The sequence below is a fragment of the Trachemys scripta genome, chromosome 2 (assembly GCF_013100865.1).
Source record: "Trachemys scripta elegans isolate TJP31775 chromosome 2, CAS_Tse_1.0, whole genome shotgun sequence".
NCBI classification, from domain to species: domain Eukaryota; kingdom Metazoa; phylum Chordata; order Testudines; family Emydidae; genus Trachemys; species Trachemys scripta.
The window spans coordinates 6,671,154-6,686,896 of record NC_048299.1 but is presented as its reverse complement, the minus strand read 5'-3'; the positions used below and the strand labels follow the sequence as shown (position 1 = coordinate 6,686,896).

The 15,743-nt window shown below is 41.9% G+C and overlaps 1 protein-coding gene across 20 annotated transcripts in view; it reads right to left on the bottom strand.

Moving 5' to 3' along the window:
• Positions 1–15,743, bottom strand: part of OBSCN (obscurin, cytoskeletal calmodulin and titin-interacting RhoGEF) — a 296,265-nt gene that overhangs the window by 147,627 nt on the left and 132,895 nt on the right. For 10 of the 20 annotated variants that reach the window (XM_034759817.1, XM_034759797.1, XM_034759802.1 and 7 more), the window contains 12 exons: positions 14,503–14,769; positions 12,671–12,934; positions 11,635–11,901; positions 10,049–10,312; positions 8,910–9,173; positions 7,584–7,847; positions 6,955–7,218; positions 6,038–6,301; positions 5,409–5,672; positions 3,481–3,747; positions 2,783–3,046; positions 1,554–1,817 (listed from right to left, as the gene is read on the bottom strand). In XM_034759817.1, the coding sequence (XP_034615708.1) occupies positions 1,554–1,817; positions 2,783–3,046; positions 3,481–3,747; positions 5,409–5,672; positions 6,038–6,301; positions 6,955–7,218; positions 7,584–7,847; positions 8,910–9,173; positions 10,049–10,312; positions 11,635–11,901; positions 12,671–12,934; positions 14,503–14,769 (3,177 nt within the window). The remainder of the gene's footprint in view (positions 1–1,553; positions 1,818–2,782; positions 3,047–3,480; positions 3,748–5,408; positions 5,673–6,037; positions 6,302–6,954; positions 7,219–7,583; positions 7,848–8,909; positions 9,174–10,048; positions 10,313–11,634; positions 11,902–12,670; positions 12,935–14,502; positions 14,770–15,743) is intronic. The other 10 variants (XM_034759800.1, XM_034759806.1, XM_034759798.1 and 7 more) reach the window with 9 other exon arrangements.

Sequence of the window (15,743 nt, the reverse complement as noted above, 5' to 3'; positions counted from 1 at the left end):
AGGGGAAAGCAGAAAAAAGTGAAGGAGGATAGCGCTTGAGAAGAACGGAGGAGAAACAGCAGAGAAGTGAAAAGTGATATTATATCCCAATTGAAATGTATGTCTGAATTCTTGTATTGTTTAGTCTGGTTTTACACTTGTGAAACATCACTGGCTCAATAGATTTACTCCTGACTTACATAACATAAGAATGGCCATACTGTCTTCCAACAGTGGCCAATGCAGGTGCTTAAGAGGGAATGAATAGAAAAGGAGACTATCGAGTGGATCCATCCCCTGTTGTCCACTCCCAGCATCTGGCAATCAGAGGCTAGGGACACTCAGAATATGGGGGTGCATCCCTGACCATCTTGGCTAATAGCCATTGATGGACCTATCTTTCACGTCGGGGGGGAACGACATTAAGACCATAATTTTTGGTATCCTCCACCTAGATCCAAGATAATTAGCTCTGTAATGGCCCCCTTCTGTCTCATTTTGTATTTCTCACTTGCTTTCAATTCCTTCTGCCCCCTTCTTCCACTCCACTAGAGCTGCCTTGGTCAGCTGACTCTGAGGCATGGTTCCTTGCTTTGGTCTTCTCTTCATTCTTTAGTTCTTCTTTTAAAAATGCCGTCAGGGCCGACGGGCTCACCGTGAGCAGAGAAGTAATCCAAACTCCACAGAACTTTGAACCCTAACTTGTCCTCCTTCCCCAGGATATGATTTTTCTGCTTATGCATTCCTCATTTATCTTCTTCGGATATCTGTCTTGATACATCTCACCCACCCTCTACAGATAACAATCTCCTCTAAACAATGTCTGATAACATGTTCATGACTATTGTTCCCGATTAACTACATAGGCTAGTATGTCAGCTTTCAAGTCATACCTGCACAGTCTCAAATTGGAAAAGAAAACAACATTAAAATGTAAAGGTTGGGTCAGACCAAAATCCCAAATTTGAATCCCAAATCCAAACTATGGGCCTAAGTCTAATCTCCTTGGACGTGATGTATTTCCCACTTAAACTCGTTCGAAACCGAGGTACTGACTTCAACCGTGATTTTTATATCAGTGTGAAAACAAAACAAGATCAAATCAAGAAATCATCATTATCACCTCAGAAAATCAGACTCCAAAGCAAAGCCATCTGAATGGACAATGGCTGCAGGAACAGAACCCTAGTGCAAAACTAGTTCTTACAGAGGAAGTTTTGACTAAATTATTCTTGTGATCTGAGTAGTATTTATTTCCCTATACAAATAGTAGACAGACAGGAAAAGAAAATGCCAGAAAAGGAAGACACCAGAATTGCCAGAGTTGTGTTTTAGGAAAGGAAAAGGCAGAAATTGTATGTGTTAGATAGTACATGAGGAGGCAGAATGAGATTTTTCTATACAAGTAGCCTCCAGTTTACCAAAGCTAAGGGATGTTATTCTAAAAAAATGGAGCTGCAGTGAATGAAGCAGACAGAACAGATAAAGGAAATGTGGACACAGAGCCAAGTTTTCCTACCAAGGATGCAGGTGATAAGAAAAATTAGACCTAGTTCATGACAAAATATTATTACCATGTACTGTTAAAGCAGCCGTGGTCTGATGTTCTCCACACACACACGTATAATCTCCTGTATCCTTCTCATCTAGATCATGGACAACCAGCTCTGCAACGGCACCTTCCAGTCTCATTTTGTATTTCTCACTGGCTTTGAGTACCTTGTGCCCTTTCTTCCACTCCACTGGAGCAGCCTTGGTCAGCTCACAGTGGAGAGTGGCGTTTCCACCTTCTTTAGCTTCCTCATTCTTTAGTTCTTCTTTAAAAAGTGCTGGCAAGGCTGAGGGATGCAACACGGACAAAGTGGGCATCAAAATTCCAGAGTTTGAACCCTAATTTCTCATGATATTTCCATTCAGACCATTTCTCATTTATCTTGTTCTAACATCTGCTTCGATATGACTGACACCAATCCTTAAAAGAAAACAACTCCTGGTACTGTTTGACCATGTTTTTACTTTACTGTTTGACAATTCCTGGAGCCTGGAACCTCAAAGCCATGTTATTCATCATGGACAGTACCTCACCTCTCACAAGAACATTACAAATGAGATGTAGTGCCTATGTCAATGGAATTGACAATTTACGCTGCTAGATGTAATCTTATTGTACCTATATGGACATGATCTCTTGGAGACTGGCACACCGATAAGTTTTCAGACCACTTACAAGCTAAAATAATGATAGCAACTAGACAGCAAAACATAAATCACACACTTCTGGTTTTAAATTGAGGTGCATGGGAAAGCCTCTAAAACATGACCAGAGAATGTTGGCTTCTCACTTATCTCCTCAGAAACCATACCCCAAAATAAAAACATCCATAAGAGACACAAACAATGTCTATAGGAACAAAACTCTGGTGCAAATTTCAGCCAAACCTGCCTCATGCATAACAAGTGTTAACTAGGGAAGGAGAACAGGAAAAGAACAAGGCCTAGAAAAGGAGTCAGAAGAAAAGAAAAATCCATGCTTCAGGGAAGGACAGGGAGCATTAGAATGTGGTCAGATAAAGCACAATGGGATAGGATAGGATCTTTTTGTATAAATAGCCTCCATGTCTTCAGAGCCAGGGAACGTTACTCCACACAAAAGGAGTTGCAGTGAATGAGGTGGAGAGTAGTAAAACAGATTAAGGAAATGTGAACACGGAGCAAGGATTTATTTCCAATTTTGTTTCTAAGGAGGCAGCAGAATAAAACATAATAAGCACTGACAGTGTATTAGCTGACAGTTTATTTTTACCATTTACTGTTAAGGTAGCTGTGGTCTGCTGGTCTCCACACACACAGGTATAATCTCCAGTGTCCTTCACCTCCAGATTGCAGAGAGCCAGTTCTGCCATGGCACCTTCTTGTCTCATTTTGTATTTCTCACTGGCTTTGAGCACCTTGTGCCCTTTCTTCCACTCCACTGGAGCAGCCTTGGTCAGCTCACAGCGTAGAGTCGCTGCTCCATTTTCTGTAGCGTCCAAGCTCTTCAGTTCTTCTTTGAACAGTGGAGGCAGGGCTGAAGAATACAAAATGAATGGAGAATGCATGAAAGTTCACACTGGCAGCTGGCTGGTGTGTTGGGGAGAAAATTGAATCCTACAGGGTGAAGACCTGGTCCAATGTCCAGAGAATGCAATGGAAAGGTGCCCACTGGCTTCAGTGGGCATTGGACAAGGACCTTAAGAAGGATATAAAGTAAAACAGAAGGAGGAAAGGTAGCTGAGAACATTTGCATATACACAATTATTTTCCCCATTATAAACCATAGGAAGAGTAATACAAGCAAATTACAAGGGCATGTAAAAAGACAAATTGAAAGCATGGGAAAAGAACACAACAAGCTAATAAAATCCATCTAAGGAAGAGCTTGCAATGGAATAATACTGCTGTCATAAATAAGACAGTAAACCAAAACGCATACATGTAATGTCTCATATCTATTTATTTTACCATGCACCGTTAAGGCAGCTGTGGTCTTCTGGTCTCCACACACACAGGTGTAATCTCCAGCATCCTTCAGGTCTAAACCATGGACCACCAGCTCCACAATGCAACCTTCCTGTCTCATTGTGTACTTGTCATTTGGTCTGAGCACTTTGTGCCCCTTCTTCCACTCCACTGGGGCAGCGACCTTGGTCAGTTCACAGTGCAGAGTGGCTGTTCCACCTTCTGTGGCTTCCTCACTGCACATTTCTTCTTTGAAAGATGGAGGCAGAGCTGAAGGATGCAATATATACAGTGTGTCACAGACTGATGGCAATTAACTGCTGTAGTTGAAAAACAGGGGATGGAGGGGAAATCAGAAAAGAGTGACGGAGGATAGAGCTTGAGAAGAACGGAGGAGAAACAGCAGAGAAGTGGAAAGTGATATTATATCCCAATTGAAATGTATGTCTGAATTCTTGTATTGTTTAGTCTGGTTTTACACTTGTGAAACATCACTGACCTCCGTAGATTTACTCCTGACTTACATAACATAAGAATGGCCATACTGGGTCAGCCCAGTATCCTGTCTTCTAGCAGTGGCCATTGCAGGTGCTGAAGAGATAATGAACAGAAAAGGCAATCATCAAGTGATCCATCCCCCTGTCGTCCGCTCCCAGCTTCTGGCAATCAGAGGCTAGGGACACTCAGAATATGGGGTTGCATCCCTGACCATCTTGGCTAATAGCCATTGATGGACCTATCTTTCACATCTGCAAGGGGAGCATTAAGACCATAATCTTTAGTATCCTCCACCTAGATCGGAGACAATTAGCTCTCTTAATGGCCTCCTTCTGTCTCATTTTGTATTTCCTTCTGCCCCCTTTTCCCACTCCACTACAGCTGCCTTGGTCAGCTGACTCTGAGGCATGGTTCCTTGCTTTGGTTTTCTCTTCATTCTTTAGTTCTTCTTTTAAAAATGCAGTCAGGGCTGATGGGCTCACCGTGAGCAGAGAAGTGATCAAAACTCCACAGATCTTTTAACCCTAACTTGTCCTCCTGCCTCAGGATCTCATTTCTCTGTTTACGCATTCCTCATTACCGTCTTCAGATACCTGCCTTGATACGTCTCACCAACTCTCTAAAGATAACAATCTCCTCTGAACAATGTCTGATAACATGTTCACGACTATTGTTCCCAATTAACTACATGGGCTAGTATCTCAGCATTACAAATGAGATGTCGTGCCTATGTTAATGGAATTGACAATTTACACGGCTAGATGTATTATTATTCTATCTATATGGACACAATCTCTCGGAGGCTGGCACACCGATAAGCTTTCAGACCACTTACAAGCTAAAATAATGAAAGCAACTAGACAGCAAAACATAAATCACACACTTCTGGTTTTAAATCGAGGTGCATGGGACTGCCTCTAAAACATGACCAGAGAATGTTGGCTTCTCACTTATCTCCTCAGAAATCATAACCCAAAATAAAAACATCCATAGGAGACACAAACAATGGCTACAGGAACAAAGTCCTAGTGCAAAACTAATTCTTATGACGCAAATTTCAGCCAAGCTCACCGCATGCATAATGAGTGTTAACTAGGGAAGGAGGACAGGGAAAGAACACTGCCCAGAAAAGAAGGAGTCAGAAGAAAGGAAAAATCCATGCTTTAGGGAAGGACAGGGGGCATTAGGATGAGTCGGATAAAACACGATGGGATAGGATAGGATCTTTTTGAATAAATAGCCTCCATTTCTTCACAGCCAAGGAATATTATTCCAAACAATAGGAGTTGCAATGAATGAGGTGGGCAGAAGTACAACAGATAGAGCAAATGTGAACACAGAGCAAGGATTCATTTCCAAATTTGTTTCTAAGGAGGCAGCAGAATAAAACATAATAATTACTGATAGTGTATTAGCTGACAGTTTATTTTTACCATTTACTGTTAAGGTAGCTGTGGTCTGCTGGTCTCCACACACACAGGTATAATCGTCAGTATCCTTCACCTCTAGATTGTGGATCACCAGCTCTGCCATGGCACCTTCTAGTCTCATTTTGTATTTCTCACTTGCTTCGAGCACCTTGTGCCCTTTCTTCCACTCCACCTGAGCAGTTTTGGTCAGCTCACAGTGCAGAGTGGCAGCTTCACCTTCTGTCACTTCCTTGTTCCTCAATTCTTCTTTTAAACGTGCAGGTAGAGCTGAGGGCACAATAGATCTGATGTCAACACTTATGGAAGAATCCCAATTGGCTGGGATTCAGCTGATGAAATGGAGGTGGAGGAAAATGAGAAAAATACACAAAATGAAAGAGAAAAACTGAAAGGAATTTCCTTTACTTTCTCCTTTTTGAGGGGTGGATTGGCAATGCCCAGGAATTTTGACCCAAAGTTTTATCCCGTAGAAAGAAATGAATAGTAGGTAGGATGGAAGAAGCAACAGAGAAATGGCAAATTAATCTCAAGCTCATTACATGATTCCAGGGGCTGACAGTTTGAGTTTCAGGAGTGATACTAGAAAATTAGTATTCATATTAGTATTGAATATTGATAGGGTTTTTTTTTACCATGTACTGTTAAAGCAGCTGTTGTCTTCTGATCCCCAGACACACAGGTATAATCTCTAGCATCCTTCAGTTCTACATCATGGATAACCAACTCTGCAATGGTACCCTGCTGCCTCATTTTATATTTGTCACTTGTTTGGAGCACAATGTGCCCTATTTTCCACTCCACGGGAGCAACTTTGCTTAGTTCACAGCGCAGAGTGACTGATCCACCTTCTGTAACTTCCTCATTCTTTAGTTCTTGCTTGAAAAGTACAGGCAGGGCTGGGGAATATGAGGTAAACAGACAATGCATTAAAACTGAAAAGTCTGTGGTAAGTGGCTAGGGTGACCAGACAGCCAATGTGAAAAATTGGGACCAGGGGTAGGGAGTAATAGGAGCCTATATAAGAAAAAGACCCAAAAATCGAGACTGTCCCTATAAAATCGGGACATCTGGTCACCCTATAAGTGGCTGGTACCATGTACTATGCTGAAGCCTTTCGCTTCTCATAACTTAGGATCAAATCTGGTTAGTTTTGGGATTTCACTCTGGCCATTCAGATTGTGGTCAATATCATTATGCCCTGGAAAATAAAGTTCATTTGACAATCACGGCACGGAGGAAGCTCAACATACAATGGATCAGCTTGGTTTGATGTGGACTATAAAAAGTGTGTGAGGAAGCATATATAATATGCGCCCTGCTCCACATCTACATTCAGTCCAGCCAGTCTCCACATTGGATGATGACTAACATAGAATATTTTTTTTAATTGGCCGTCTAAGTCATATGGAAACAAGAAGTTCTCCTTTTTCAGCTATACGCAAATTAATAAGAGCCCAAGAGAATTAGGTGACTCTTCTGTGGAACAATAATGGGTTTCACAGAAACAAATGGTAGAGTATTAAGCATTAATTTGGAATATATTATTTACCATTTACTATCAACGTAGCTGTGGTCTGCTGGTCGCCACACATGCATGTGTAATCTCCTGCATCCTGCAGATCTAGATCATGGATCTCCAGCTCAGCAGTGACACTATCCTGTCTCATGCTGTATTTTTCACTCGCCTTGAGTATCTTGTGCCCTTTCTTCCACTCCACTGAAGCAGGCTTGTTCAGCTCACAGTGCAGAGTGGCGGTTTTGCCTTCTGTGACTTCCAAGTTCTTCAGTTCTTCTTTGAAAAGTGCAGGCAGAGCTGAGGATCACAGAATGGACGGACAGTGCATTAAACATTGTAAGTGCCAGATGGCTGGTGTGATTGGGGGAAAATGGAAAAAAATTACATTGTGAAGAGGAAGCAAGAAAAACAGGATGAACAAAGGAAGCTAAGAACTCTTTGAGTTGAAATCAGCTTCCTTTCCTCACAATATATTTCAGGACTATTAATGCACCCAGTGGAATTCCAAGGAATAAGACAAGCAATAAAGAGCAAAGTAACAAAAATTATAAATACATATAAACAATTAACTACTAAAAAAAAAACAAAGCTCCAGACATAGATGCAGGCACAATGACTAGTAGATGGGGTGGTAGGCAATTGAATTTTGATTTTTGTTTTACCATGCACTATCAAGCCAGCAGTTGTCTTCTGGTCTCCACACACACAGGTATAATCTCCAGCATCCTTCAGTTCTACATCATGGATAACCAGTTTAACAACAGCACCCTCCTGTCTCATTTTGTATTTGTCACTCGCTTTGAGCAAACTGTCCCCTTTCATCCACTCTACTTGAGTGGCTTTGGTCAGTGCACAGCGCAGAGTGGCCGTTCCACCTTCTCTAACTTCCTCGTTCTTCAGTTCTTCTTTGATGAGTGCAGGCAGAGCTGGAGGGTGTAAAAGACAGAGCATTAAAATGGAGCTCTGAGCACAACCACCAGAGAATAGGTGGAAGAGGGACCATAGAAAACGTCACAGGCTGGAAGAAGGGGATAAAAGTAGAAAATGTCTTAGGGTGTGTGATGGGGTGGACTCCCCACATTGGCACTGCAAAAGCTGAATTGGGCCAAGTGGGTCTAATTAGCCAATTAGGCTGCAATCTGGGAGCATTAGGCTTGGGAAGAAATCCTTACTTAGGGGAAGCTCAACTGTGTGGGAATGGGCAGGACTTATAGAAAGACAGGAACTTGGATGCAGAGGGGCTGCAGGGAGGTAGTCTGCAGGGAGGTGTGTTGGGGGGGGGGGAGACAAATACCTGCTGGTTACTCCCTGGGAGGAAGGAGTTGAGAGGCTGCCAAACCCAGAGGAGTGGGGAGGGCCATGAGGAAAGGAAGAGGAGCAGAGAAAGGCAGAAAGGTACAGGAAGAAATCACATCTTCGCTGCTGCTTAGAAGGTCCCTGAGCTGGAACCTGGAGTAGTGGGTGGGCCCGGGCTCCCCCTACCAGCCACCGAGAATGGGAGGACTGCCTGAGATTGCTGGTGAGCAGGGACTTTGCTACACATCCCCAGAAGGGAAAACCACACAGTGATCTGGCCAGACAGCTGAGTCACAAAGCAGAGAGGGACCACAGAGGGAGAAACAGAATGCACCCACAAGAAGGAGCACGGGCTGCGCAGAGCTAATCCCCAGAATGGCCAGGATGGGGACCCGCTTGCCGTGAGCAGAGCGCCCCGTCACATGGCCTGATCCCACACTTATTCTGTAATGAGTGGTAACTGGATCAGGCTGTTAACACAGATATTGTATTATGGAGTTGGGGGTACCGGGGAGGGAGGTTCAACAAAAAACAAATGAATGACGATGACTCTATATGCAATAAATATAATAAAGGAAAAAATACAGAAATGACAAATTACACAAGGACAGATGCTTGAATCCACTGGATGAACCTGAAAATTATGAAAGTTATTAGAAAATTATTAAATTTGTTATGATACTTGTTATTACCATGTACTGCTAAGACAGCTGTGCTCTGCTGATCTCCACACACACAGGTATAATCACCAGCATCATTGTCATCTAGATTGTGGATCTCCAGCTCTGCAGTGGTATCCTTCTGCCTCATTTTGTATTTGTCACTTGGCTTGAGCACCTTGTGTCCCTTCTTCCACTCCACTGGGGCAGCCTTGGTCAGCTCACAGCGCAGAGTGGCTGCACCACCTTCTGTGGCTTCTTCATTTCTTAATTCTTCTTGGAAAAATACCGGCAGGGCTAAGGAACAGAGAGTGAGGAAACATTCTCACAACCTCCAAGGATGACTAATAAATTAAAATGAGGTTAATGGTCACAAGCTTCTGTCCATGTCTAAACATTCTTCCACTCACTATGGAATTGGCCACCTCATATGTGGTTCAAGACTGGAAGAGCAAATGTGTTACTGGTCAGGATGATGACGGAAGGAGGAGAGTCAGGCAAGAACAGAGATTCAGGAGCTCTGAATTCAGCTCCGGGTTCTAGTCCAGAATTTCTTTGTGACCTTGGACAAGTGCTCCATGGGCAGGATGATAATACTTCCCTACCTGATAGGGAGATTGTGCAGATAAATCTGTATAATGTCTCAGATACTGCGGTGATGCAGGTCAAATAAGAAGACAAATATGCAGGATGTATTGTTAGAATTGTAAGAAAGACTGCACAGAACCAGCTCCTGCTTGCAGTGTTACTATTCTGAGCCCTTCAAATGGTCAGCCAAATGTTAACAAATTACAACCTAAGACCGCTCGTCTCATTTAAGAAATATAAAAATTCCAGCCCCACCTTCTCTCCTGGCTCATTCTGAAACAAGCAACACAAAAACAATGCAAGTAAGTGAAATCCTTCCAGCAGAAGTATAATGTAAGCACGTGTAAACATGCACAAATTAGATGGGAAATAGAAAAACACACAGGGTGTTAAGAGCAAGTACAAGAAGTAGGGCTCCAGTGAGTTAGATGGAGATCAGGAAAAAAGAAGGAAAATGTATTATAGAAGAGTCATATTACAGTAAGATGAGAATGGGAGCTTAGTGGCTGTCAGTATTGAGTTTTCCAAAGGGGATGGTAGAAAAATCACACATTTAAAAAAAAAAAATCTGTTGTTTTTTTTACCATGCACTATCAAAGCTGCGGTTGTCTTCTGGTCTCCACATACACAGGTATAATCGCCAGAGTCCTTGATGTCTAAATCATGGATGACTAGTTCTGCAATAGCACCTTCCTGCCTCATTGTATATTTGTCACTTGGTTTGAGCGCCTTGTGCTTCTTTTTCCACTCCACCGAAGCAACCTTGGTCAGCTGACAGCGCAGAGTGGCTCTCCCACCTTCTGTGGCTTCCTCATTTGTCATTTCTTCCTTGAAACGTGCAGGCAGAGCTGAGGAGTTCAGAATGGACAGAGTACATGAACAGTCACCTTACGGCAACTACCTTGAACACACAAACCCACAGGATTATCAAATTGTGATCCATGGACCACCAGTGGTCTGCAAAGCCTTCCCCGAAAGAGAATTAATCATACTGAGGACCCACATAGTGGTGGGTTGGGGGGTTCGGAAAAGACCCTATCCTACGGCAGATCTCTCTTTTATAAGATGCTCCACAGAATGAGACAGCCAGAGAGCCATCCTCGTCTTTCAGATCCCCTTCAGGGCAGGGACCTCTTTTTTACTGTATTTGTAGCGTGCCTACAACAAATCATTCTAAACCTGATTGAAGTTTCTAGGAGCTATTGTAATACAAATAATAAATAAAATAATAGGGTCACAAATGAAATGGCATTGGCTGACATCTCACTTCTCATTTAGATGTGTCCTTGCAATGTGCCTAGTTCAATATAACATGACTGTCAGAACTTCCCCAAGGAAATTCTTCTTCTTTCGTATGACTTGGGTAGGTAGCAACCATTACAAATTTATATCTAGATTTGATAGCCAGCACATCACTGCAGCGGTGAGCTGGTGAATGTCGCTCAGGGCCCTGGCAAAAGAACGAAGGAGACATGATATGCTCCATTGCATGTGTCTGGTGACCACAGTCGCATACAGGTGTTTGCCTCATTTTCCATTTAGAGAGAGTTTTAAAGAGCAAGATGACAACCTTCACGTGCTCCTGTTAAGTGTTGGTGGGTTTTGTGCTCTGTGCAAATTCACTAACATACCAATGTGGTCAACTAGCCGCTGGAGGTCACATTACTGACCTCCCAGTGAAAGTAGCCATGATTATATTTCCTGCCAAGGAAATGTAATAAGTGTTCAGAATTCACAAGGAAATATTTCTCTGATCATGGTGTTGGCTTTTATCATGATATTCCCCATTCTTGGAATGTAACATCATAACATTTATCGTGATAAAATTAATGCTACCATTTTAACACCTACTATTGAACATGAAAATCAGAAGGATTTGTAGTTGAAATTGAGGTGTATTTCCCAACTCTCTGTGGAAATTTCTGCAATGAGTGCATGACCAACATCTGGTCCAAACAATGCAAACAGTCTATTTCTATTTCCGCTAACATTTTGCTAAATTCATCAGCAATATTTAAGAAAATTACAGCACATGGATTTTAACTTTTTAGTTATACAGACTAAATTATCGCAGGCTGAAAGTAGGGCTGTAATCCAGTTGATGATACTATTATTTTTCACAGAACAGATAGTAGAAAATTATGCACTTAATTTGGGATATATTATTTACCATTCACTGTTAAGGCAGCTGTGGTTTTTTGGTCTCCATACATGCACGTATAATCTCCAGCATCTGTCAGATCTAAATCATGGATCACTAACTCAGCAATGGTGCCTTCCTGTCTCATTCTAAACTTGTCGCTTGGTTTGAGCACTTTGGGCCCCTTCTTCCATTCGACTGGGGCAGCGACCTTGGTCAGCTCACAGTGCAGAATGGCTGCTTCACCTTCTCTGGCTTCCAAATTCTTCAATTCTTTTTTAAAACGTGGAGGAAGGACTGAGGAGCATAGGATGAACAGAGTGCATTAAAATTCAAGAAATAATTTCAGCTGGGTGGCTCCAGTAGATTAGTGTATTAATCTTCAGTCTCTAGTAATTTGGGTTACAACATACAGTATCTAAGAACCAAATTAAAATGATGTCATGGGTCTCATTTGAGTCCCTGGTTGCCATTTTTCCAGTGCACTAAGTTCAGCACATTACGCCCAAACTGCAGTCTGTTCTCTGAGACAGTCAAGCTCAGTGTTAGAACAGCTGTGGTGTAGCAGGTTAAGACTGAGAGGCATCGTCTGACATATATAATAGAAGAAACTTGCCCTGAACTTTCAAGAAGGTACGCCTAGTCTACTTGTGCTGTTATTAGGTTAGCATTTAAAAAGTATCCAATGTACTATTTAAAATTGCAAGCTATTATGGGTCACTTTGGTTTTCCACTCATCTTCTCTCAAGTTACCTATTAAAATAAATGAAATCTCGGTAATATGATTAAAGAAATGAATTAAGGGGAAAACTCAAACGGTTGCATGTAATTTTGCCATGACTTAATTATTTACCCCCAAATTCTATTAACAAGACAAAAAGGAGCAAAAAAACCTCCATAATGTTATACCAAACCCAAATAATGGCATTTACGTGAAGAAAATTCACAGTGGTTGTTATAAATACAGTAGCAATATAAAATGACAGATGATATCAAGATCAGTTTGTGATCTTAGTTGCAATCATAGATGACATTGTAGAAAATCCCATATTATTTTTTGTTTTACCGTGCACTGTCAAGGATGCAGTGGTTTTCTGGTCTCCACACACACAAGTATAATCTCCAGCATCCTGTTCCTCCAGGTCATGGATTGTCAGCTCAGCAATGGCACCCTTCTGTCTCATTTTATATTTGTCACTAGCTTTGAGCACCTTTTGATCCTTCATCCACTCCACTGGAGCAGCTTTGGTCAACTCACAGTGGAGAGTAGCTGTCCCACTTTCTGTGGCTTCCTCATTTTTGAGTTCTTTTTTGAATAGAGCAGGCAGGGCTGGGGGGATGTAATAGGGACAGGAAGTGCATCAAAATCCATAAACTCAGACTTTAATTTACACCGTTCTTTTAAATTACTAGATCTTGATTTATGCAGTGTTGTTCTAACTGTGTCGGTCCCAGGATATTAGAGAGAAAAGGTGGATGAGGCAATACCTTTTATTGGACCAACTTCTGTTGTTGAGAGAGACATGCTTTCGATCTTACACAGAATCTCTCTCACCAACGAAAGTTGGCCCAATAAAAAAATATTACCTCACCCAACTTGCCTCTTTAGATATTGATTTAGCAGCCTAACCATAAGTGCGGCATTAAGACATAACTTCCAGAACATGATAATTGTCAGTTCAGTATCAAAGATATCTTTCATGAGAAGTATTCAAACAATCAGTAATAAGGTTTTTGATGGGCCTATAAACAACTACATAGAAGATAGCTTGTGGGGAAAAGGAAGTGTGGGCTTGGTGTGAAAGAGAAGACTGCATTTGGGTTGGGAGAAAGAAGGAAGGAATAAAATGTAAGGAAAGAGGACAGGGGGTAGACGTGCTTCAAAGGTTAAACTAGGATTTCAAAAGCATCTGAATGTTGAGACTTATCTAAACTGAAGATGGCCTCTTAAGATTCACCCACTGATCGGCACTATAAGTAAATTAACACTGCTGATAGCGTAATTAAGACTGTTTTGTATCACTCACCATCAGGGGTGCTGGATCAATTTTTATAGTGGGGGTGCTGATGACAGAAATCATGGAAACCATGTATTTGGTGTTTGTTATTACTACTTCAAGCCAGGGGGTGCAGCAATAAACTAATTCCAGAACCACTGCTCATGACAGCAAAACTAGCAATCAAATTGCCATCGGCACCCATCCGATTGGATGTTGTAATTTCACCATTAGCACATATCACTGTCACCCCCAAGAAATATTGGGAACCATTTAATCCCGGGAGTCTGATTTCTCCAAAAAGTCCATTACCAAATGGAAGCCAAAATTTTCAAATATGGTTTCCTCAAGTTAGCAGGGTCGGCTCCAGGGTTTTTGCCGCCCCAAGCGGTACAAAAAAAAAAAAAGCGGGAGTGAGGGACCGTCCGCCGAATAGCTGGACGTGCCGCCCCTCTCCGGAGTGGCCGCCCCAAGCACCTGCTTGGCAAGCTGGTGCCTGGAGCCGGCCCTGCGAGTTAGGCACTGAAATCCATTGACTTCGATGAGAGTCGCGAGTATTCAAATCCTCTGAAAATCAGGCCACTTTTATTTAGGAGCCTAAGTACATTCTTAGGGGCCTAGAAAATGTTGGCCTTACTAAGTACAGATAAAGTTTTTACTCTGTAAAGACACAAAACGGATCTAGAAAAGGAAGGCATCTGTACCCCCCTTTAGTTCACATTCAGGAAGACTATTTTAATACCAAGAGACACGGGTGAGGTGAAATGAAATAAAAGACCGGCACTATAGAAAGAAAAAAAGGAAAGGTGAAAACTAATTCTAAAACAGGCCAGGAAGGGAATTTCCAAAGGGAGTGAACCTCTCTGGAATATTTCTCTTGTAAGGTGGAATTTTTGTTTACCATGGACTGTCAAGACAGCAGAGGTCTTCTGGTCTCCACACGCACAGGTATAATCATCTGTATCTTCTACATCCAGGTCACGGATCAACAGCTCTGCAATGGCACCTTCCTGTCGCATTCTGTACTTTTCACTGGGTTTGAGCATTTTTTGCCCCTTCTTCCACTCCACTAGGACAGGGACTTTGCTCAGCTCACAGTGCAGAGTGGCTGTTGCACCTTCTGAGGCTTCCTGATTCTTCAATCCCTCTTTGAAAAATGCGGGCAGGACTGAGGGACAGCAATAAGGACAGTTGGATTTAAAAATGGGAAAAGTCAAAACTAAATGTTCCCCTCATTTTTCAGTTAATTCCTCCTGAGTTATCAGAACCGGACTATCAGCTGTCATTAGACCAGCTTCACTGCTCTCAAATAATCAGTATGAGAAAAAAACAGATAATCAGATAACCCCTATCCCCAGAAATGCACTCAGTATTTGTAGAAAGGAGCAGAAGCCTCACACATTATCGTCACAAATCATTACAGAAGGAAGTGGACAAGAGGATCAGAAGAGCAGGTCAGAAAACCATTTTTTTCCCTGTGAAATTTCAAATGAAAAAAATCTTCATTCAAAACTTTTCAGTTGAAACATTTTGGTTTTTCCATGAGAAGTTTCAAAATGAATTTTTTCTTGTTTCAACTTGAGATTTCTACAGAAAATGAAATGCCATTCTATGTCAAAACAAAACAAAGTCTCATTTTTAAATGTTAATTTGAAAAGGAAATTTTGTTTAGCAATATCCTGAAGGAAACAATTTTTTTTTTACCTGATTTAACCTTTTTCCACATAAAAATAAATGTCTGTTTCAGCAAAACTATATTTTTCAGTGGGAAAACTTTCCATATGAAAAGTTTCGACCTGCTCTATTTGTGAGAGCATGGGAACTCTACAGCAATGCCCTTTACATACAGGACTGTATGTAATCACTTTTCTGTCTCAAAGTTGGAGCACAGGGAAAGAATCAATGTTTCTTAATGACAGAATGGGATGTAACTTTTCAGTTTGTTGTAAAGCCTAAATACACCTCTACCTCAATATAACGCTGTCCTTGGGAGCCAAAAAATCCTACCGCGTTATAGGTGAAACCGCGTTATATCGAACTTGTTTTGATCCTCCGGAGTGCGCAGCCCCGCCCTCCCGGAGCACTGCTTTACCGCGTTATATCAGAATTCGTGTTATATCGGGTCGCGTTATATCAGGGTAG